The sequence below is a fragment of the Bombus flavifrons genome, chromosome 3 (genome assembly GCF_040668555.2).
Source record: "Bombus flavifrons isolate JBK064 chromosome 3, iyBomFlav1_principal, whole genome shotgun sequence".
Classification (NCBI taxonomy): Eukaryota; Metazoa; Arthropoda; class Insecta; order Hymenoptera; family Apidae; genus Bombus; species Bombus flavifrons.
In genome coordinates this window covers 9,312,863-9,338,399 of record NC_138444.1, presented here as the reverse complement: position 1 = coordinate 9,338,399, position 25,537 = coordinate 9,312,863, and the positions used below count along the sequence as shown (strand labels likewise).

Here is a 25,537-nt window from a genome sequence, read left to right as displayed (position 1 = left end):
GAAGTCGAGCACGTACGTGTCGTCGACGGGGGAATTGTTGCTGGCTATCGGGCCCCGTTAACGTTATTGGATTCTGTACACTCGAATAAGCCATCAGGCGGACAAGCAGCCGCTCGAAAATCGTATTCGTTACGCGAACAGTCACGCGTCTTTGTTATTACCGCGTGCTACCTTCTCGCGACCATCTGTAAACGTATTCGCTTTGTGATGGGGAACGTGCGCAGGCCCTCGATACAGAAGGAGGATACTAGAGAGGAAAAAGGTTGGCTTGTTTTACGGGATGAACCTCGGTGTAGCTCGAATTACGGACAATTCGCGAGAGCAGTACAGGTTACTGTGAGCGTGATGCCGAGCGAAAATTGCCTTGAAAATCTCTGCCTTTCGGTTCTGCTACCTGCTCATAATGTACGTAAGTATACTGTGATCTTTGAATGTTTTGTTTCGGTTCCAGTCATATTATTATAGATAGGTTGCAGTGATACGTTCCCGTTAATTGTTTCGAATATTTGCTAGCTACTTTTGGTAACTCGGATATACGAAAGGAATGATTTCATTGGAAATTGAAATATTTTAGTCGTGATTTCCTATGGGAGTGATAAAATATATGTACAGTATACATTTATACACAGTATGGGTGTTTAGTAAACAGTCGGAAATTACTAACGCACTACACACACGTTAATTAAATTACCTAATTATTATTATATAAAGCGTATCTATGCAATGGTATCGAAGCTTGTAAAACAAAAATCATATAAATATCTCGCTCTAGGTACTACAAAATTTACAATAGAATGAGAAATAAGACATTAATTTCGATAGAAAAAACAATGTACTTGCCTTTTGAAGAATCGACGCGTGAACGTCTTTTTACGTTCGAAAGAAACAATACTCGAACAAACTACTTAAATATGCTAGCAGATCTTCTAAAAACCCTCTATATTTATACATCACTTTCGATACCCGAACGTTTCATTTCTGACGAAAGCTATATCAACGGATAATCGCAGGAAAATAGAAAATTAGACCAACGAGTTTGGCATGCCGCAAACGAGCAATTACAGATCCGGTAATTCGCGCAAATGACCAGGATGACAAAGCTCGGGCCGGTATGTACGCGTTACGACGAATGTTAAAAACACAAACACAAACCGTAATCCCGTTATTCAGCGTGTGCTAGACGGGCTCCGTGGGAATTACATTAAATCGCTGGTGGAACGGGATTTCACGGGGTATGGGAGCGCAAGGGGCAAGGGGGAGTAGCCTTTGTGGCCGGCGAATTCGTTTCCATGTAATTAGAAGTGCGATGTGCGGTTCGGGGTGAAATTTTGAACAAGCCGGTACTCGTCGGGCGACGAGCGTGCAACGCACGACGAATTTACAGGCGGCCGTTGCAACTGACGCTTTTGTCGTTCACGTGCACGCGTCAAAATGTTTATCGGATTAAGTACACACACCCGATCGTCGACCAGAAGAGATGTGAAATGTATAGGGACGATTATTATCCGCAAATAATCGCCGGATCCTCATTGTCATAGATTTGAAGTTGCGAAATTCGTGTTGGAATCGCGGGTTAGTTGTGTCGTGCTTTGTTATTCTAATGTTTCAGGAAATCAGGGATTCAATGGTAAAGAGGTACATTTTTTGTATCATTAATTTTGGTTCGCAGAATTTAGAGTACAGTCTACCATAAGTTAGTATTGTAGCTGTCTTCTTCATTCATATTCTTTATTTGTTATGTCACTGTGTAATTTGAGGATATAATACATAGTTTAATATATAGTTCCGACGTGTATGCTCAGTATTGCCTTCTGTTTATTTAATCAGCATATTGGACGTTGCAGAAGGCTAACGTTTTCTTAATGTTTGCTGCGATACACGCTACGTTTAAGATATAATTTTCTGACTGTATATGGAGAGAATTTTGTTTCGAAAAATCATGTAATTTCTCAGTATTATAAAATATGTATTACCTAAAAATGGTATAAAGGTTAGGTATGTTATATACTCAGGAATTGATTGACGGCAAATTTAATTCTACGACTAAAGCGAACAAACATATCCTATAATATACATATATTTGGCAATATATGTACTGTCTTAAAAACAGGAGAATATATTCTTACAGAAAATTTAGACAATAAGAGTTAGTTCATATTAAGAATGAAGAATCAAATAGAAAAAATAATGCATTGGGAAATGAATTTGGTATTCGATATTCTTCTTACCATCCATATTAACGTACTGTCTGACCATATACGGAGTCATTCCACAAGCACGCCGTTCAACTACGATGTTATTCTTAGGTTCTCGAGTTACACGTTGTACTATGTGGAGAACGGAGACACGATTGTGTTAAGGCGTACGTCAGCAATAGAATCATCGTAGTTCCTGTCGGGATTATTGGATTAAATGCACTCGAGTAACCGATCATGTAGACGACAAACGCTAACGCTTCTTGTTGAAATGGGGTTTGTCATCCGCAAATAGTCACGCGACCCTGGTTGTCATGATAACTCAAACACTGTGACAAGCTGAAGGCGAAGCACACTCGAGTCTCACATGACGAAATTCATCGTCGAAGCACGCTCGTGCTTTGGAAACTGCGATAATGTTCCTATATGGATTATTGAAGCTTTCGCGGAAGAATCTTCAGGATTGGCTATTGAAACTATCGTTACAATATTCTCTTCCAATAAGCTCACCTAATTTTAAACTAACCTAATTTTCTTAGTAATTAACAGGGTCAGTTTGGTAGTTTGTTAAGCAATACAATGAAAAAATTAATTTTCTTTTAGTACGATAAGTCTTCGGGTATGCTTCGTACTAGTTGTACAATCTATTTTTGAAATGTTACGATTAGTTAAAAAATAAATAAAAGTTAGTTGATCCAATTAAGGGAGATTTTATAAATGATAAAAGTGCGTTGATATATTTTTTGCTACGATATGCATACACACACACACAAAGTATGCAGCTGCTTCTTTAGACTAATTGTGTATATTCGAATAAAATTCAACATTAATTCATTCAAAAGTTTTTAATAATTTGTTAATAATAATACACCTGGAAGTTGTAGCTAATGTTCTTCCCTTGTTTCATCATCTATATTCTTTTCATCCCATATTTTCTCAGAAAGTTTAATAATTGAGGTATCATACACATTACCAATAGCAAGATACTACGATAAAACACGGCGGTATTTTTATAACTCAGACCTGAATGGGAGGCCGTCAGAAAATAACGGTAACGTTTTCCGACCTTCTAGCTACCGCCTCTATTGGGGTGCAATAGTTTCGTCAAGATCCCCAGCGAAAAGAGCAACTTCACCGGAAACATCTGCGCACAAAACGACATAATAATTCTGAGACAAAAACCTGTCCGTGTACGAGGCAAATTCGCCACGAACAATTAAGATAAGCGGTTGAATCGAGAACGTAAACGGAGATAGTTAAGGGTGTGCACGACAGTCTGTTTCACGGAACAGCCAGTAAAAGGGTTACGGCCGACCGTCTCGACGTTGGTTAATTAACATTCGCCACGCGTCGATCTCACTCTCACTCTTTCTCCCTCTCTCTTATTCTCTTTCTCTCCTTCTATATGCCTCTCTTGGCTCCCTCTTCGTATCTCACGATATTTACAGTCTCTGACTATCGAATTAGAATCATATAGAATATACCTTACATATAGAAACTTCACAATAACTACTAAATGTAGTTTCACTGGATATTCTGATTTATTAATATAATGGATAATCTAATTATTTTTGTGATTTCTGCGAAATATATACTTGTACTAAATATCTTGTACTTTCTATTAGGTTGTCCGGAAAGTGTCTTTCTTTCGCAAACGTGTTTTTTACAACAATGCACCTTCATCCAAACGTGAAACCAAGTGTTTGAAATGTCGCGGTGTTTATCTCAGCAGAACAAAATAGATCGTACGTAATTAAAATAATATAAAACATAAAAACGTTGTGCGTTTATTATTTCTTCATAGAACGAAAGAAACTTTTCGGACAACCTAATATATATCTTCCCAGATTTGTTTTGAACTTTTCCAATATAATCGAGATAATCGAAACTTAATGGTGCAACTGAAATATCAAAATATTTCGTGTAATGTACACAATATATTCATGGTGTTTAGAAGTATTCGAACACTTTCTTATGTTTTCATAATGCTTTAATAATGTATAGCGAATTGTGTTATTATAATTCGTTGGCGTTCTTCAATTTGACTAAAAAAGCGAGAAATATTGCAAGTTTTAGATTTAGAACGAAAGTTGGAAAGTTTCGAATCGGATACGATGTATTCACGGCAAAGACAGAAAAAGCGACGCAATGTTTTTGGATGATACGAGTGATTCAAGTGTAATCCTAAATACGGTCCTGGACAGTGGGACGGTTTTGGTCGGTCGATTTTCACGAGGGCAGAAGGCGTTAATTGGCCGGTCACCGGGCGTGCCAGTCGGCGGTTTCGATGCACCGCCGGTGAGCTTCCGGTTTGCCGATCAAGTGTAATATCAAAGAGGAAACGAAGTTTCCGATCGGACGTAATTTTTACTCTCTCTGATATTCGTTATGCTTGTTGGAGCTCGTTAAACCACGAATTATCACTGTCGACCGAATTAATATCGAGCTGGATCACGTAGAGTCGTTAATTAACGCGGATGTGAAAAAACATAGAATGAGTATTCGAAAAATTGTGTAAAAATTGTTCACAAGAAATATAAAACAACGATTGTTTCGTAAATCGTTAATGCTGCCTCGATTTACAGCTGCCATGCTGCGCCCTCGTTATCGTCGTATTCCGATTTTAATTACAGAGTGTAATTGTCTATGCTTTATTCGTTAATTTCTACTAAACTCAATCTGGCTGACGTCATTTGCATTTATTTTATTCAGCTTCTGCAACCTTTCGATACCGTTGACCTAAATACCAACTGGTTAAGCTTTGAGGCCGGAATTTGAAATTCTCTTGGTGAATGCGACACCAGAATTCTTCCGCTGGGTTCTCCGTTTCTCAAAGGTATTTTTCAAAAATGCATAATCCTCTCTGAGATGTGCTCTCTTTCATGCCTCACTTTTCATTTTAATTTCCTTCTCGTTAAACTCGTTATCAGATGCAAAGGATAAAAAATACGAATGGTACTTTCCGAGCGTTACAAGGATACAGCTATTCGTGTGAAAGCGACCAGGTATTGACGAAGAATTCTGAATCAAAGAACGTTGACGAAGAATTTTTACATTCTCCAATAGATCGCATATTTTAACAATTCCTGATGGTCCCAATTAACCAAGTGCATTCCTTATTTAACAGGGCTCTGGAATAATAGTTGATATAATACGTTAGTATAAAAATAGATGAAGAACTTGTTCAAACGAAATAAAAAGACGCGATTATTTTATATTTAGTGCGGACTGCGTCACAAGATTTACATTTGCGTCCGTATCATAAGATTTTACGCAAAAACATAGGCCATTAGTTGCCATCATTCACTTCCTGATCTTTCACATTCACTCGCCATTCACTTGAATTCAAAATATTCAATCTAAAGTCAACAGTCGAATATCTCATCATCTGTTTGTAATATATCAAATAGCAATACATTCTTCTTCATTCCAAAAATTCTCCAAAGAAACCCATTAAATATAAACCCATTTAAACAATCCCTTATCATACCTAATGACAAATTTCGTATTCGCCAAACCGCTCTTGAACTCTCCGCTCCAATTCCGCTGGAGGAATACCTCGGTGCCTCCGGATCGAACGAGCCACCCTCTGACATCCACGGACTGGCCATAAAATTCAAAGTTGCCAAGGAGCAAGGGTGTCAGTTCGCGAAAGGTTAACAACCGGAATATGGATTCGCGAGATGGGGGAGGTTGGTCGGGCTCACGACCCATAAAGATGGCGCATACGCTCGGTTTTCTTGGCGGGTACGCGGAAAACACGAGTGGCTTGCCTCCTCGTGGCCAGAGATTGCCAGGACGACGGGGCTAACTTCGTTCGGGGTTAGCGGTGATTCGATTTACCTGGAAGGCCAGCAGGCCAAGTGTACAACACGTTGCAAGCCGGGACAGCAATATGTAATCCACTTTAACCGCACACGCTGTCTCGCCCTTCTACTCCTCTTGGCTCTCGGCTGGTCCACGTGTACGTCGCTACGTTTCTACCCTGGCTGGTTCTCTTTTATCTCCGGCCTCTGACCTCTCTGTTGATCCTCGACAAGGCTTAAGCATCGGGCGCCATTCTCCAGTTTTCTCGTATTACCCCGGCTGGAAATTGATTTCCACGAAATTGGAGTGTAGGGGATGAAAGATTAAAGGGGAAGATGATGTTGACGATGGGTGGGGGGTTTCTAGGGGTGATTGCCAGTCGTACGTGCATTATGGTGTCAAGAGGCAGGAAGGAAAAATGGGAAGGACTGTTTGTCGGTGGATGATGTTGTTTTATATCTGAAGCTGATTCTTATTGTCGATTTCGTCTATACGTAATTTGGGGTTTTCAACGCGTGACACGTTGCACTCGACACTTTTACTATCCGGCAAGCCTTTTAGATAGATTTTGTCAGATGCCTAGCTGTTTCTCTTTGTATTATATAATATGAAATTTTTTATATAATCTCAATCTTCATTGTTTATTATTGGTGTTATTATAGAAATACTAACAAGTTACAATTACAAACAGTTTTATCGAAAACAGATATATATATCGTTTAGTTAGTTGATGATACAATACATTAAGGTATGTATCATCATATGATATCATCGTATATTATCACAGTATCACGTTGTTTATACGTAAAATAAAAGAATTAAAAAAGTGAGAATTTAAGCGAATGTGTAAGAAATTTCGTTTGACCATTTTTTTTTTTTTTTTTTAATAATGCTATTCGACTGTAACAATCTGGCTCTTTTTTTACAGTGAAATGTTCTGCAAGTTATATTAAGTAGTTTCGTCTAGAAATTCGTAATACTTACGCGTATTTCTATTAACCTTCCACGCTCGGCGTTTACTTTAAATCTCGGCGTGGTCCAGATTCGAGATACCGGCATTACGGACAATTGGTATTGCTGCAGTAGCTGCTACGTAGTTTTGGAAACGCGTAAGACTGGCACGTGATCGAAATTTTCATCGCGCTGTTGTATTCCGCCGCATTTTCGAATTCGCTCAATGTGTTGGAACCTTTTGGCGCGGTAGCGACGCAAGACTATGGGAACAAAATCCTGGCGAAAGAAAAAGGAACAGCGTAAACGCTGTAGTATTTAATAAAGCGGTCTTAGCAAACTCCGCGCGTGATGCAATTAGGAAAATCCGTGGAGAGAAAAAAGGAAGAGCTATGAAATCTGTAGGAAAATTACGTCTCGAATATAGTAGCACACCAACGTATACTTTCGATAAACGTGAAGACCAGGCGGAAAAAATATGACGAGTGCAGTTTTCGTTTTCCATCACGAAAATATTTGAATACTTACCATGGAAAACTTTAATGCATGGCTATGTTGTATCATAGCAGTAAAAGATTAGTATACAATATGAATAGAAGAATAAAGTAATAAAATCTGGGAAACTTGTTGATGGAACTGGAGATGAAAATGAAGATATGAAAGGTGAGTGAGAGGAAACGAGGAAGCTAGGAGAGGACAAAGCAAGATAAAGAAGAAGCAGAAAAAAGGAAATAAGGAAAGGAGAGTAAGAAAATAAGAAGAAGCACAGAGATGAAAGGAAGAGAGGAATATGATTATGTAAAGAGGAAAGACAAAGAAAATAAATTGAGAAGAGATGAAATTAAGGGAGGAACGAGAACAAAGGCAAAAAAATTGATGAAAAAAGAAGAAAATATCGAAATATGTATTGCCATAATTCAACAAAAACTTTGAAACAAACTCTATCTCGTCCGAACTTTTTACAAATTTCTAACTATTAAAACTAGGTCAACCGTATCTTACGACTGCAGCAAATATTAATTAAAAACGACTATTTTTCCTAATTTCATAGAAGGCAGGGAAGTTGGTCGAAAGAAAAGAGGACAAATTTCGTGGCAATTATTCCGTGTCGCGCGGATTAAGAATGGAGTGTCAGAGATATAGCAACCTTTCCAGTTGATCCAGCGTTATAAATGAAACTTCTCGCAGGTGGTTCTTTCGGGCCTACAGCGAGAGGAGTGGCCAGCTAAAACGGATTACATATTGCCATCCCAGCTTGCAACGGACAGCGCACACTTGACCCTGCTGGTTGTCTGAATAAATCGAATAGCCCCTAACCCAAACGGAATTATGTTCTCCTTGCCAGGCGATCCACGAAAATTAAAGAAGACTTTATCCATGAAGAGTTCTCTCGTAAAAACTTAGCCTTTTCGTTCCCTTCCGGGGAAAAACTAACCTAATTCTTTTTTTCTTTATTATAAAGTAGATCCCACGAAGTTTATTATTTCATATGAATTGAAGGGATTACGCGTTTAATCTACCAATGATTCTTAGATGCAGTTTTTAAGGATGTGGTTACAAATTGAAATACAAGTTGAGGAAGTTATCCTTGAAATTGGAGAAAATTGAACAATTTTGTTTCGAGAATTTAATGCAGATAATCGATGAATTAAACGTTGATGTTATTTTCTGCAAATTTTCAAAACTTTAAGACCGTTAGATGCTTTATAAAATTTAAGAATGTAAGAGAAAGTGTTAGCTTAGAATTTATTTATTTTAGAACATTTTTGGCTTGAAATTTGATCGAAGCGTAAGAAATTATTATGTATTTATATGTGTGGAATTAATTTCGAATGAATAGCAGAATCAGTATAGATATAATTGGGAAACTGATCCAAAATTTTTGGATCCCATATATATCAAATTGTTGATTGCACGAACGAGAGATTATCCTCCTCGTTCCTATCAATCATTCTCGCTAGAGCACGCTATATTTTACAACTCCGATTTGTGGTTATTACAATTATGGAAATGTCGAGCGAAACCATGAAACTGCAGCGGTATTTCATCTAATCAGTATCAATAATTTAGTAAATTAATTCAGGAAATCAATTATCAGATCAATTAACTTTCAAAGATTTATTATATCTTCTTATCGTATTAATAAATAGCAAATATTATGTAACAATAATATAACTAATATTCTGTCTCGTTAAATCTTCCACTAAAAACGTTTTTCGAGATAACAATTCCAACGTGACTTTTTTCTTTGATTCTTGGATTCTATGGAGTATCTAATAAAAGAGAAAATCTTTCGGTAGTGTAAATAATTTCTTCACCACGAAAAATAAAGATATTTCTGTTACCAAACATTTTCACAATTGTTATTCATTTATTCTTGCGTCTTCGATTACAATTCAAACGATAATCCACCTAGCGATTCTTAATGGGATGGAAATTTATGAGACGCTGGCTGAGTCGCCAAGCAAAGTTCACGAAGGAAGAGAGAAATGAGAGGAAGAGAGATGCTATTCGCTTGGCAACTCGTAAATTCTAAGCAGCTTAGTCGCGACGCTCGCTATTCGATCCCTTGTTACGTTCTGCTCTCACAGATTGCGGCTGTAAGCATATTCCTGCTCTCTAATACTTTTTCTCATTTATTAAAACTACCGTTAGCTTCAAATACAGTTTTTCCAGCCGTTAATAGAGCGATAATGAAAAGGAAATCATGAAAAACTATAAAAACGCGTAATGATTTTATCCTACGATTGGACGTTGCGCGTTATTAGAGAACTAAGGGAAATTTAGGAAAACCAAGAGAAATTGAAAGTAGTATATTTACAACTGATATGACAGAGTGATGGAAGACAGTGAATTTATAATTTTAATATGAACGTGGGCATACTGTTTCGAGAACTATAAGGAAATATTACATACGTATGATGAAGTTGATTTTGATGACACTTTGGTGTTGCTTGGTTGATTGGCTATACCAACGAAAATACAGCTATCGAAAATCGTACAAAAATCTGCCGGTTCTTCACGCTCACGATCGATAGCATTCACAACACAATTTTGTAACGTACGACTCAACAGCTCTCGATCAACCGGACTAAAGTCGCTCACATGAAATTAATTCAGTCTATGTACGTATATGTGACGTATTTCAAATTGCTATTTAAAAAAACGCTATACAACGCTGTATATCGTTTGGTTTTACGACATCAAGTACGAGCACAAAATAGGGGAATATTAAATAGCCTATTAAGTCGGCCAGGCATGATTCAAACTCATCAACGTTCATGGAACATCGAATACATCAGCGCGCGTTTCGTGACTCGTTTTGCTCGCCTCGTTAAACTTCTTTCGCAATTTCACGTACGAATAGAACAACATCGGGAAATACAAATGACCGCCGCATACCGTACAGACGACGAAGAAATTAAAATCCAATTTTTGATCTGATACGCGGGATATCCAATCGACGCCATTCGAACGCATACACCGCAATTTCTACCGATAGCTCTTTCTACCGATTCGAGACGATGATCTACGATCGACGTTCGTCTAGTGAGTGGGCAAACTGAGTTTCACCACCACCCGTCGGTCACTTAGAACGACTCAGAGCTAAAAAAGACAAGTACATAACACCGGAAAGCCTGACACGGGGTCGACAACCTCGAACAGAGACATTAACCTTTGGACTGAATGCTTGCCACGGTACCATGGCGAAGTGTTAAGCTACGATAGAATTATTTTTAAAAAGGATGATCAATTTATGTGGCTGAAGTTGGATATATATTTAACAGGTCAGATATAGATACGAATTATATTTAGTTTGCGCAGTTTCTGCCAGTATATTTTAGTTGCGTTCTACAGTTACCTCTTTGGTATTGGAACTTTTGTTTGATTTAGCTCTTGCAAACAGATAGGTATATTTTAATATACGTATCTACCACTAAATGCAAAAGTGTAGAAAGTTCATGTATATTTTTGAAGTTTTTAAGTTTCATTTGAGAACTTTTATATTTTAGTTATATAAGAATCTTAGTTATTTTATAACATAGTATTTATGTTGTTGAAAGGGAGAAATTTTGGGTAAATAAACTTAATATTGTACAATTTATCTGCTGTCGTCAATCTGATAATCGCTGTGATTACGCTACCAAACCCTGCAATCAAAAATTCAAATTTGGGTCACAGCTGATAGACAAAATGTTTTGATCACTAAATAAAAAAATCGATTTTTTCTTCGTTTCTTCCTTTGGATTTTAATGACTTTGAACGCACACGTTAATCAGAGGGTTACGCTTAATCCAATGCATACGACTGAACAAATATGAAGTTGGTTGAAGCTGATGCGGAGTGTAAGGACGAGGTCCGGCTGAGTGAAACTGAAGTTGACGAAAGTTGCGCGGGTCAGTCGAGCGAATTGTTGACAATGTTTAAGAGTTCCGGAGTGGAGTTAATTACGAATCCAATGGTAAGCCTCGCGAATGTAGGAATTGTAACAACCGGAAAGTTTCCATTCCGGGGTTGAACGAACGCGGCAATTCCTTCATGGAAATTTTCGGTCAATCGACTGTTCTACCAATGCATTCGGGTTTCGTATTGCGCAACTTTGTTCCACTTTATTTGCACATACGAAATATTGGAAAATGTAACGAAATGTGTGAAATTGATTAATTGACGTCTTCGTTCAGCAAATACAGTTTTAGAATCGAATAAAAATAAGGAAAATCCAGTCAGAATTTAATGAAAGAAAATACAATGCGTTAGCGTCAAACACATTGTGGGGCCGTTTGTATTCACAGAAATAAGAAATTCGCATGTCATAAACGGTAATGAAAATTCACAATGCGAAATCAAATTTAAAAGTCCACTCAGAGTTCATAAAATTCAAATTCGTCTTGAATCTCGCATTCTATCAATTCTAACTCAAACTAAAATATGTATAAGAAATATACAATTCATAAAATCCTGTAAATATCTTAACTTCTATCAAAATCAGTTGTTTCCATAACGTTATTACGAAAATAAGGAAAATTCATTGAGACGTCGCTTTTCCTTCTTGGATTATATAGATCAAGGAGGAACTGGTTATTTCAATGTTACTTTGTAAGTCGAAATAAAACGATGGTGGGGTTAGGGTTGTGGCTTAGGGGTTCATTATACAGCTGTAATTAGAACGGCGCCTAGAAAGCACTTGTCGCTGAGAGGGTGAGACGGGACACGATATTAGTTCATTTTCGTGTCCTAATGTCACCGCACCAGCACGTGTTTACGAGGCTATATTTACGAGTATACACTGCATACCGTCCTGACCTGATCCTCATTTTCACTCCCGTCCGTGCAAACCTAATTCAATGGCGTAGAACGAGCGGGTTGACCAGGAATGATCCAGTTTCTACGAAATAGATGAAGCGTTTTGAGTAACGTAAGTACTTTGATTTAATTTTAATGACTCTTTATGGAAACATGTTCCGGTCCTTCGTACAAACTTTTTAGAACTTAGGAGCAATTATCTTTTAGTATACTTTTAGTCTTTGTTCATAATAATAGATCTTGTCGTATTTTATTTCTATTATTTCTTCGATATTTATTTATCAATATTATAAAAGCTAAATAATTTCGTTTCAGAAATTGGCTTAATGAACTTTTATTTTTATAATTTTTTGATAGTTTACGATTAATAGAAGCTAAACAATTTTATTTGCCGATACATCGAATAATTGATTACCCAACAATTATCTTGACTTCGTGAAACTCTGCATTCATTACTTTTTAATATTTAATTGTCGATGAAATCTAGACAATTTTCTTGTTTCAAGTAAAACATTGAGATGTTACAAAAGTAAAATTTATTTCAGGTGTGGGATAAAGAATAAAATATAGGTTTTAGTGGTATTTGAAATTACGCAACATTCATAGCCTGTAAGTTTTACGTATGAGTTACGTAAATCTCGTCGACAAATTCGCGCTGCCCTTAAAAATTCAAAGAGCTAGGGTAAACATCCGGAAAATTTAGTAGAATCGTCAGAATACATCTTGCAGAACTTATTGCGAAGAATGTGCGATGTTACGCCACTGTTTCATTTCTCTCGAATAGTGAGACCGTGGGCAAATATATGGGCGATTATTTTCACGCGGGCAGACATCACGCTATACTATGACTCACCGAAATTATTCATAAAGTAATACCGTGTTATGCAATCCCGGTGACAAGCGAATTAACTTTTAAAATCATTTCCACTCGTACGCTAAACCTTTGATATATTCTTCAACGACAGGTGGTTATTAATTTTTTTAGGTTTTTTATGAAAGTCTACCAGATCTTGTTACGAACGAAGTAATTAAATTTTATTATCGAGCAATTATCTCGAACTGATATTATCTAACAAGAATTTCGTCCGACCGTTTTTTTCATCGCCCCAAAATTTTTTTGTTAATTTAGAACTTTTTAATTTAGGATTAAACAACCGGCAACTTTACTGCCACCGCCGATAAACATGCTTTTTTTTTACGCGAAATTTTGGTCGATTAATCTGTAAAATGCATGAAGTTTTTAAATAATTAAAAATTCTACGTAGCTAGAACGCAACGAATCGATAGTACAAATTTCATTCTGATAGAATCTTCATTATAGAAACATTTTACTATTTGCATGTTCTAAGTATTAAAGAAACGTTTGATTAGCTGGAAAGTATATTTCTTTCATTTACACTAGCTATAAAAACTAAGAGAGCGTTTATAATTATTTTCCAATGAAGTACTTTATCAGCTTCCACCTTTCATTTTTGTACTATCTTGCAGTCACTTAAAAGTGCTACTAAATGATATGATGAGCTGTTTATTTATCTGTTACCTATAAACGATTAGGTATTAGATTTCAGACTACAAATAATAATTTTATCAATGTATTCTCCCATGTGTAGAATAAATTGTGCTCGGAGTTAATTTAGGTTACTTGCATACTGGAAATCCACTATAAATTCTAATGAAACCTATTTGGAAATGATCAAACTCAACGCGATGTAAATATCGAACGCGTGTTTCCAGTGGCTGCAACGATTTATTTGCACCGACGCAGAGTGTCGGTTATCGTGACGTACAAGCTTATTGACCAGAAGCATTTTACAGTTAGCTTTCGATATTCTGCCTGTGACTGCTTACCAAGGAAGAAAGGGCACGTGCGACGCGATTTGAAATTTCATGATCGCGCCCCTTTCAAAGCGTTCGGAAGTTAGCTTTCCATGAAAAACTTGGTATCGATTGTGTAAAGTTTATTGCGCCTCGCTAGCTTTCTCGATCAGGACCGATGAACGCGTTTGAAAATTTTGATGATAGAAATAAATATCAGGGTAAACCGAACGCGTTTTCTGTACGGTAATTCACGAAAGTATTCGAATACTTGTAGAAACTCTTTATGAATATATTATTATATAAGTCTTTTAATCGAAGATGGAGGAAGAACTAAAAAGAATTGGAGTTAAATAAGTAGAATAGTCACTTATTGGTCAGACAGCGTCTTTACACTGTCGATGAAATTTTAGAATGCTTTGCACAACACGTGCGACATAAAAGTTTTTTATGGCAAATGTTTAAATATTTCTAGCCACTGGACGTACGAACGTGGTACAAGGATTTTCTTTCTTTTTTTTTTTGAATCGTAAGAATTCTTGTACGTATCAGCGAATGATTTATAAGTTTCGAGGCAGCTTTGAAGTTCGAAGAAGAATAATAAATAAATTTCGTATGCGTGCAAGTTTCGTTTCTGAGGCTGAAACTTATCCCTTCTTGGTGAATGCAGCGTTCGCCCTTCCTGTGCAAATGAATCATCCGAGTTTACTGCTTCGAATAACCCGTCCGTGTACAAGAATCCCTTACAATCGCGTTTTTGAAGTTTCCAAGATGTGGAAGTTCCTTAATGCGTTTAAGCAACTTTCCTCAACTGTCATTTGACGGTGAACGGAAGTTTGCTCTCTTAGTTAGTCTTAAGCTATTACTCTCTTACCGTCAGAAAAATCACTCTTATTGCTATTTTATCGTCTCGTATTCTTCCCCAATTATCCTTTATTCTTCCCCATTATACCGTTATTATTCCTTTTATTATTTTCCTCCTTTCTATTCCTATATCCATACGGAAAAATATATGAAATTAAATTAGCAAAACAGAATAGACAGATTTTAATTATCCGTGGGATATTATAAAGAGAAACAGCATTCATTGTTTGCTCTTGTCATTTTAGTTTATTCGTAATGTTATTTAATCAGCTAAACAATTTTTACTTATTTTCCTATCTGCGATAATTAGATACGTATAACGTTATAAGATTAGAAGCTTTTAAAAAATTGTAAAAGTTTCGTAGGAGAATGATTCTCATAAAATCAGATTCTGAGAAAATGCACGAATTTGAAATTCGAATTGTTTAATTTTCTATATAGTAATGTCTTCGTAGTAGAACGAAACAAGCGATAAGTTACAATATGATTTTTGTTTGCACAATGCAATGTGTGCAAATATATAATCGTGTGAACACGATAGAAGTTGTGCACTGTGGCTCGCGCGATAGACAAGACCACTTGCGACTGCGGTTTGACCTCTCTAACTTTACGCATTCTGATCCAGAGTCTGAATCGAACCGTGGTTTCCACTATCGGTCTCCCAATGGCCAACGAGAACGGAACCGAGCCATGATAAACACTTGTTCTGATTCTCTGGAATAATAATATTGGATACGTTAGAAATAATATACCGAGTAAGAAAATATTTCATGTATAATAATTGTTTTAAATATTCTAGATGAAATTTGTCCCACGTTCTTTGTCAACAGAGATTTTTAAAAGATTCCATTGACTGTTTCTAATTATTGTATTCGTTTTTGACGCAATGTTTAAAATAATATTGTGAGAACTTTGTATTATACTTATGTGAATTTATTTTGTTGAATAAGAAAGGACAATGAATAAGTTAGGAGACGAGTATTAAGAAAGAAATAGCGGTTTCTGGTAGCATAATCTTGATTGTATTATGGACTGTAGTATAATCATACGGTATCCTATGCGGTCAGCTAAACCGCATGATGAGATACGACACAGTCGCTCAGACCACATCATGGATTAGAGCACAGTGACGTGGATCATGTCACAAGCTATGTTATGAGCTATAACACAGTATCTTCGACGAGGACTGTAGAAACATTCGCGTTTTCTTTGACGTTATACCGAATAATTCCTTTTCAATCAAATTTATATCAATGAGTACCTTCGAGAATGATTATCTAGGGAAAAGATTCAGACTTTCTTGTCAATTTATTTTACATAGCATCCTCCTAAATTTCCAAATAATCGATCCTTCCATTTATTCTAATAATCCCAATAGCGCCGTATTACCGAAATAATTTGCACTTTGAATATCACAGATCCGAAGAAGCGCGTTCTTCGAGGATTACTTCAAGGATGATATATTATATCAAGCAAAGATCCTAGCATATTTGTAAAACCAATGATACAAACATTTCTACCACTTCCTGGCTCGTTGCACGAAAGAATTCGTCTTTCTATTACCGGTGCGAAATCCCTCCCACAAAAATCCTCTTTTTCAGTTTCTAATGTCATCAATTACCAAATCGTACTGCGAAGATCTTGCACCTTTATTAGAGGCACGAAGCTCTCGCCACGTGTCGAAATGTTCGCGACGATTCACCAAGATATCGTCTAAAGGAGGAAGCGAGATCTGCTCTAAAGCAGAGAATCTGGGCTTATCGCGAGGCATCTTTCTCTCGGCGACCTGTTTAAAGCAGCGAGACTAGTGGAATCGAGGGCTTTTCTGACCCGGCAGAGTATTTTCACTCCCGATCGTCCTCTAATCCCATTGGCCGGCCCCCGGGGATGGGTGGTTGGTCTGTTCCGGCTGGGGTGTCGAGATCGTTTGATTCGGCCCTGTGCGCCACCGCCGCCGGCGATGCTCGAAGAAAACGCCGGCGATGGTGAACCGGAGAGAAAGAGAAATGAAAGAAGAAACCTGGGTTCAAAAGGGGACGAGCCGTTGAGTAAACAAAGGAGGAAATGGAGTAAATAAAAAGCAACCGTCGAGAGAGGACGTTGAGATTCGTTGAGAGCGTGCCTGTGTGCACGTTCCTCCATAACTCTCTCTCTCTCTCTCTCTCTTTCTATCTTTTGCTCTCCCACGTACCCGGGTTCGTACATTAAGGAAAGCAAACTGGCGAGAGCGTACGGTTCGTCCACACACACGCGACTCAGACATAAACTTCCACGATGCACCAGACCGGGCCTCCACTCGAGAAAAAGAGAGAAAGAAAGGGGGCTAAGAAGCGGCTGAGAAAGGGAAGAACCGTGGAAAAGGGGAGCAGAGAGGAATAACTGGCAACGATAGCCTTCTGTCTGCGTTGGAAAGAGATAGAAGAAAAAGGAAGGGGGTGGTTGTTAGTTAGGGGAAGGGGTGGGAAGTTGCGGAAAAGTAATCCGAACCGCGAGCTTTATAGTTTTGTTTATTCCCTCGCATACAATTACGCTGATGACGCGGCGTAAACCCAGCTCAGACCTTTTATCCTACGACCTATCCTCCACCTAACCCGCGAACACCCCTGCCGCGCCACCAATTTCCTATGGTGAGTGCGAACTGCTACGTTCGCAGCACCCGTTGCTTAAGATGAGAATCAGAAGAATGGGCGTGGAAAATTTCGCATACTGTAAATTGTGCATGATGACTGCAGGTTTATAGGAATCTCACGAAAAGTATTTTATCGAGAATCTTGAGTAAAGCGTTCTCGCCGTAAACTGCGCGTTCGTGCGATTAGTTTCTGCGTTTCGATCGATTATTACATCTTTTTTTTAGGAATAAGTAGAAATTTTCTTTTATTCGATACTGAGATTTACAGAAATCTACGATATTACATGTATAGCTTTAAAATGAAAACAGGAGATTCTTAGTAAGAATTTTGTATGTCATTGTATTGGCGATTCTCCAAACGAAAAGATTCTTATGTTATAAGTTGTGCATGCAAAATTTTAAATGAAGTTGTAAATTAGACATTTGTTGTATTGGTCTCAGAATCTTAATCAGAATTGACAGGGGGTGAGTTAAATCTTCATACGAATAGAAAATTCGTATCTGAAACGTTATATAAATGAACAGAAAATTTCTTTAATTCAACGTCTAAAAAGTATCTTCACTCCTGTGTATGAACGATATTAAGATGGATGGAGAACTTTCCGCATTTTTCCTCTTTCTTCTTACTTCGCCTTCGAACTGATTGATCTATTTACACAAACTTCACGACACGTTACTCGAATTACTTACTGCAACAGTGTATTGGATACCTGTGTTTTCGCGCTGTTCAGTTCTTCTCGAGTTCGCGGCTTTTAGAGATTCAAGATAGGAAATCAAGGAAGCTTTACTTTGCTACAACAAACTTCGTTGTTTTAACTAGTTTCGCAAAGATCGAGCACACAAAGAAGAACCATGCCTGTAGAATGAAAACTATTTTGCGCTTGAGGACAAAATATTATATATTAACTTCATTTGTGTCCTTTATTGTTCGAGATAAAATTATAATCTGAAAATAACTTTTCGTATCTAAACTGAAATAGAAATTGGAAATCGCACTTAACTATAATTTTTTCCTTTTCCACTAAACGTTCTCTTTTACTGAGTAATTACGACAATTAATTTTATTTATACTCCACTATATATATATACACACTAAACATTCTAAACATTCTAAAATTATGTAACCACACTTAAACATAATTTAAACTATCGTATATCATCACGAATCGTGATCCAATGATTCCTACTAAAAGTTAATCACTCTTACTGCAACAAAGAAATTCTTGAACCATATCTTGGAGACCTGATTTTTACTAGAACCATTCCAAGAAAGAGTCGACATTTGTCAAAGGTCCAACCTCGAATTGCACTTTGATTCAAAGACTAGCGAGACAAAAGTTGAAAGGGGTAAAATGACGGTGCGCCGGAAGCGGTTCGGCTAACTTTTAGCGGCGGATCCGTGGCACTCGGTCTCTGAATAGTTAGCTGGCACGATTATCCGCTTAATGAATATCGTTTAATTCATGACGTGCGCCTCATATTTGAAACAATTGTATTCCACGCCGCAAGATGAAACACGTCCGCATGATTATACTACGTAGCATAATCGCGAGGTCAGCTGCGCTACTCTCGTCGTTTCTCTTTTTTCTTTCTGAAGTACTCTCGTCGACGCTGCTTCTTTTTCCTACATACGGCTCAGGGCGAGAAAAATGTTCGCTGCGAAAGTTTTCACGCGAGGAGACATTCAACCGTTCTTGTTCGAGTTACGATGCGAAACACCGTGCAAGACGCCTCTATTAATCTTGCGTTATAAGTGGTCGAAGAACTGTTCTGCTTTCTCTCTTTTCTCTTTTTCTTTTTTTTTTTTTTTTTGCTGAGTTCACTGTTTTTAAAAGACAGCTGCTGTTTGACAAGTTCTACTTTTTTTACTTGTGCATCGTTATTTTATTTTAGTGCCCGGTACTTTAAATAAAAACTTTGGAAATTGTTTTCATTTATCCGTTTTTATTTGAAATATACACATTACTATATACATACAAATTATATACATTAAAATTAATTATATTTTATTACAAAAATTATATACATCTGTGTTTTACGTACAATAGGGAGCTGAAAAGATTTCGCTTAGAGGGAATGCGGATCTAAGTGATCGGACAGCAAGGAACACGTTCCATCTCACACGTATTTTTCGACGACAGCATACTATTTGCCGAGACGGTCACACAAATTAATCCGATCGCGTGAACGAAGACAGATCCCTGTTTCCTTTGTCCCAAGTGACATCCTTCCCGTTCTCGACGATAAGCGGGACAGGCCGGAGCTCTGAAACAATAAAAGATAGAAAAAGATTTCGTTAATAAAAATTAAAATATTTTTAAATTATATACATAACCTGATGTATAATGACGTATATCCATTCTGATAGCGGTGACACTTTAACGATTTTAAGGTCACCTGTATTCTTCAAACGGATCTACAATTTTTTTTATTATTTATTATAAATTTAAATTACTCGTACGGTGGCTATAAAAAGACATCTATACGTAATCTTAGTTTCCAATAAAACTTTAGGTCATAAGATTCCACATTTTGTTTTCATAGTATCAAATCTACATAGTCGTGCGAAATTATTACTACGAAATGATATAAAAGTTAATATACTTGTACTTAATTAATTCTCATATAAACGCTATGACAAATACGATGATAGGAATAATTTTTATAGTCACTGTATCTGAATATGTTTCTTCCGTGCGTGTAATATTCGTAGATCGATGCATCGTTATGAAAGTTGTAAAGCGTGGCCACGTGTACGTGTGCGCTCGCGAGGCTGATAGAACGCGTACCACGCCTAAGTTCACGAAGCCAAACAGGAGGGGTTGTGACGTAGTGTTGCGGAGGCAAGGTGATAGAGGGTTAGTCAGAATGGGTACGGAAGAGTTGCTCTATGCGGGCTGAATTGTAAACTAGCCTGAACTTTCTGCCTTCTTTTCTGGTCGTTGCCCGAGGATGGGATGGAGGGTCGAGTGGGAGAGGCTTCCTTCTTTAAATTACATTTGACCACTCGTTTGGGCACCCTCTTTGTTCTCCTACTCTCTCCCTTCTTCCGTACGCTCGTTTGTTCTTTCCTTCTCTACTTCTTTCTTGTACGTGCAGCTCTTTCATTTTACGCCCACGGAGAGAATTTGTTTGGTGGCACTTCCCGTGGCAGTTTCAGTTTCGTATTTTATTTCTCTCCTGGAATTAGGATTACTTTCGGTGGAAATAGGGCTGGAGGAATGGATGACTAATACTTGGAAAGATCAGTGAAGTAGTTTTCAATTGAGAAATATTATTACTTCTACCAGCAATATATTTTGTCTCTTAAAGCAAAATTAGTCGTTTCTCTTGTTCTTTTTTTTTTTTTTTGTTTAGAAGGACGATAACAGGTTACCCCTTAACAATTGTTTTTTAGATGTATTAAAATTATATTTAAGATAAATTTCAAAGTGTATTAAATTAGTTTAAAGATATGACTCTTGTTTTTTCCATTAAATTGATGTTATATATGTATATAATACATAGAGCACGCAATATTTAGAAACTGAAATAGATATTTATTTATATCCCCATTTCTTCGTTATATCCATGGAAATATAAATCTGTAAAAAAATTCGCTATTTGTCTACGATATTTCGTTTTCTGAGGTTTCTGCCCGAAATTCTAGCAGTTACTTCGTTTCGAAGTTATGATCGTCAGTAGAACCGTGAAGTGATTGGTATTTAACTTCTACCTCTTCTTCTGAATTTACTCTTCAACAACATCAGGCAGCTCACGAGATTCTTCAAACCCTAATTACACCTTAATCGATCACAATTGAACCACGTAGAAGTCAGATCAGCTCCATCAAGATAAATCATTTGAATGTCAGCAATTAACCGCTAATCGTGTATTCGCTCGCCAAAATTGAGAAATTTATAAAAAGTGAATTTCATTCAGTAGCAGACTATTTTCGGAAGATACCTTTTTCCAAGAATCTAATTTCCTCGAAAATTTCTGTTCGGTTCAATTCCCCTTAATCATAGAAACTCGACTTTCGTATCGAAGAAAGAACATTTTCATAAATTCCAGATCTGTTTATCGTCGCACAGTAAACGACCGTCCGTACTATCGAAATGCTGGGAACAATGTCGGTAATTTTCTGCTCGAGATCAGTCGTATACCAGGCTCCAATTAATAACACGAAAATGTTTCGTGCGCCGTAAGTCTGAGCGTGGTTACAGGCATCCCGGCACAGAGATACGGTCTGCACGGTTAGTTATAGACTTATTTGATATGCCCGTTGATAAAAGAAAGGCAGAACCGATAGTATCTACACCGTTATTTGCCCAGTCTTATCTGGCCGAAACACAGAGGAAGAGAGAAACCAGCCGGGTCCGGTGGACTGTAATTTCGGTACGGCCTCGACGATCGATATCGTGTTTAATCGGTATCAGGCTCACGTGCTTTTCATTTGTATCACGTGATATTTACTTAAATTATCGAAGGACCACGGCTTTTAATTTGTCTGGCATCCGACGTCCGGTGGGTGAACAGTTGCTACGTTTTTCCTTAATCCTCGACTTTCTATTCGATCCTGCTCTCTTGTTCAAAGTAGGCACCACGTGTTCACTTTCCCTCGCGTTGAATTAATTCTCATATAGTGGCAGCCTCGATTCGAATTTCATCAGTCAAGTTCCCTAGGTTTTTTTTTTGCCCTTTTTATTGCAATTTTTCTCGCTTTGCGATTTAAAGTATCGAATCGTAGACGAGTTATCGTATCCTCGACGTATATATTATGTGTTTAGTATATAAAGCTTTGTATGAAAAACTTGAGTTGTCATTTGAAAAATATCTTCTAGAAAATATAAAATTCGACGAAGGTCAGCCTTTCGAATTTTTAAATATTATTTCTGCTTAGTCATAAATAGATTAACAAGCAGTCCTAAAATATTTGAATAAATACTCCAAATCAATCGTTATAATTACACAACGACCAAGCGAAGATAATCTGAAAGATAGAAAAATTCGTAAACGAATCTTCCACATGCTCAAACGTTACTTCCATCCAATTCCAAACGAATCAGCAACGGTGTTGTAATACTTTATTAAATTTTGCAAAACAACGTTGTCACCATCGACCTATAGGCTCTTAATTCTTTCTTCCATACATCGCAAGCCCTCCGTTTGAAGCTACCCTTCGATCACCCTAAGCAGAACTCGCCACCCGTCGAATTATTAAGCGGTAAACCATCAAGTGAACGTTCCCCCGTATCCTGCGATTCTCTTCTGCCCTAATAATCCGACACCTCGGGGTCCGCGCTTACCATGAATTATTGAAAACTCACTGGAAAATTATTCCTGCCGACCTAAGGGCAATTTACGGTCGCGCGTGTGTTGGAGTACGCGAGTCGTGAAAGGGCGAGTGCGCCAGAAGAGGTCTCTCCCTTAGGGAAAAAGCGTTCGAGAAAAGCGGGATAATGGGCGACGAAGGCGAAACGGTTTCCACCAATTGCTCGTGTAACAAGCCCGACAATTTGCCGATCGAGAAAGGTGTAGATCCGGTGATTACGCGACTGTATTCATCCACTGTGTACACTTTCGATTTCTCGAACAGTTGCTCGTGGATTGCAGCCTTTGAGGATACGCATTCGAACAGCGTGCAACACGTTCGAGTTGTTCCAGTGAGTGTTCGTGAGTTGATTATGATAGACCTTTTTGTGAGCTTTTGTGGTATGGAATTTACGATTAGCATAATGTTTGGAGATGTTGTTACGTGGAGTAGAAACAGTTTTCTTATGGCGTAAGTTCGTCATAGTACTTTATCGAAGCACGAGTACAATTTTTAAATTATATTATATTTAACAAAAATTGTGCACATGGCAAAACTAAATTGCGAATTACCATTCACTTACGTATACGTATAATGTTCTGAGAACTCGTGCCAAGTTCTATTGCTCAAGTTGAAGAAGTCTAACATCGAAGAAGTAGTTGACAGAAAAGTCAACAGACAGATATTTGTGGCTGTTGAACTTGTAGAAGGATGAGCATAACGTCTTCAAATCTTGAAATGATCGTGTGAATAATTTATACTTGTCGCGTAATAGTCATACGAACGTTTATACCTATGGAACAAAAGGATTAAACGAAAAATATAATTTTACCTGAAAACATGAAGTTTCATGTTTCTTATAAAATTAGAGCTCCTACACCCACCGTATTTAAGGACATGCTAACGGAAGAGGGCAATAAAGCCGTAAAATAGAAAAGAAGGATACACGAGGTGAAAAGCGGATGATGAAGAAGGGAAAATAGAAAATATTAAAACGTACAAGGAAAAGCGCGAGATGTAAGTTGGCGAGCTAAGACGGCAATTAAAAGCGTAATATATTATACGCTCGCGCTTCTTGGATTAATCCTGTTTCGGCTGGCGGAAGTATACGGATCGAGGAAGGTAACAGTTTTATACAGCGTTGCTTAGATCTTTTTCGTGTGTAAACCACGCATTATCCTTTCTAGCACTGCGTATCGTCTTCCCTTGAAGACTTAAGATGAAAGAAAAAAGGAGGAAGAGGTCGTATTACATGTCGTGATCTTTCCCTAAATCCTCTTTTTCTTGTAACGGTGGCGCATAGAGAGGAACCAAAGCTTATAAAGGGCTCAAGCCGTGGACAGTGGCAGAGTTTAATTCGTATTCGCATCATGGCGAAGTCCAGATTAAGAAAACTCTCCGGATATTGCAAGGGTAATATACGAGTTGCTCGTCCTGAAATTATATTCATTTTTCCCGCCACGATGCAGCTACGTTTTTCTGTCGTCGTTTCCCCGTACCGTTTAATCCCATGCGCCGTTTTCTTTTTTTTTTTTTTTTTTTTAATTATTATTGTCCACGCATGAATCTTCGTACACCATTTTCGTATCCTTTAGTTCTTTCTTGCAGGAATCGATGGTAGTTAAGTAGCAGGGATGTTTGTTATACTACGATAGGAATTAATTCACTGTTTAAATATTTTACCAATGCATTCGATGGATATAAAGCAGCGTTTTTACTGTAAACTATTATTATATTTAAATTAGTTGAGATGCGTGGCTATATAATTCTTAAATATATAATTTTTGTAAAAATGACAAAACACTGTAATATTGTCAATTTACGTATCCCAAAGTGGTAGAAAGATAATTTTTAAGTAACTTACCTCGTATTAACTTATATTCATCAACAGAACAGAGAAATCTACCAATGTACGAAGCTTCAAGTAAATACTAGGGTAACTCAAAGGTTTTGTACTTCCCTTACAGGACGTAAAAGAAAGTATTCCTTTTAAAAAGCCTTTCTGACGAATCTATTAGCTGATCTCGAAACGCGTTTCCCTTTTTTCTCTCCTTCTTTGTCGTTACAATTCTCTTTCTTCGTCATTACAACAATACAGAATAAAATTTAAAGAAAACACGTACATACAAATAAAACGAGAAAGGGAAACGAAGCTTCGTAACCAGGAAAATGATCGAATGGAGGTCATCTGAGACAGAAACGGCGCGTACGAACGTCCAGAAAATTTCAGACGAAATATCCAGAAGGCAACGTATACGAGCTTCCTGTTGATTACGTTTCCACGTCGTCGGCCGCTAAAGAGGCAGCGGGCACATTAAGTGGTGGCGGAGGGTCAGCATCGCCATTCAGAGGCGTTCGTTTAAGCGAAATGCGAAAAACGCGAGCGCGGAAAGGGAAATCATATTACGGTGGGTGCGGAAGGCGAGACGGAACTACGGATCACGCCATCTCTTTCACCCTCTTTTCCCGTCTCGTTTCATTTCCTCGTTTTAGCCAACTTTTCTTTCGACTCGTGTGCTTGATACGGCCCGGCTATCATAATTAAACAACCGACAATTCGTCCAAGCCGACGGGGAAATGAATAGCCGTGTGCCGCAAGAGGCTCGTGCAAAGCAGAAATATTGCGGGAAATATTTTAATGCGTCCATGAACGGGACTTGATGTGTGTTCACGAAAGGA

At 37.7% G+C, this 25,537-nt stretch overlaps 1 protein-coding gene across 4 annotated transcripts in view; it reads left to right on the top strand.

Moving 5' to 3' along the window:
- Positions 1-25,537, top strand: part of CARPA (Carbonic anhydrase-related protein A) — a 234,741-nt gene that overhangs the window by 90,008 nt on the left and 119,196 nt on the right. For 3 of the 4 annotated variants that reach the window (XM_069109127.1, XM_069109130.1, XM_069109128.1), the window contains exon 1: positions 183-409. The exons of the other annotated variant lie outside the window; for it this stretch is intronic. In XM_069109127.1, coding sequence (XP_068965228.1) covers positions 208-409 — 202 coding nt within the window. In that variant the 5' untranslated portion in view covers positions 183-207. Of the gene's footprint in view, positions 1-182; positions 410-25,537 lie in introns of those variants that run through there. 4 annotated transcript variants of the gene reach the window in all.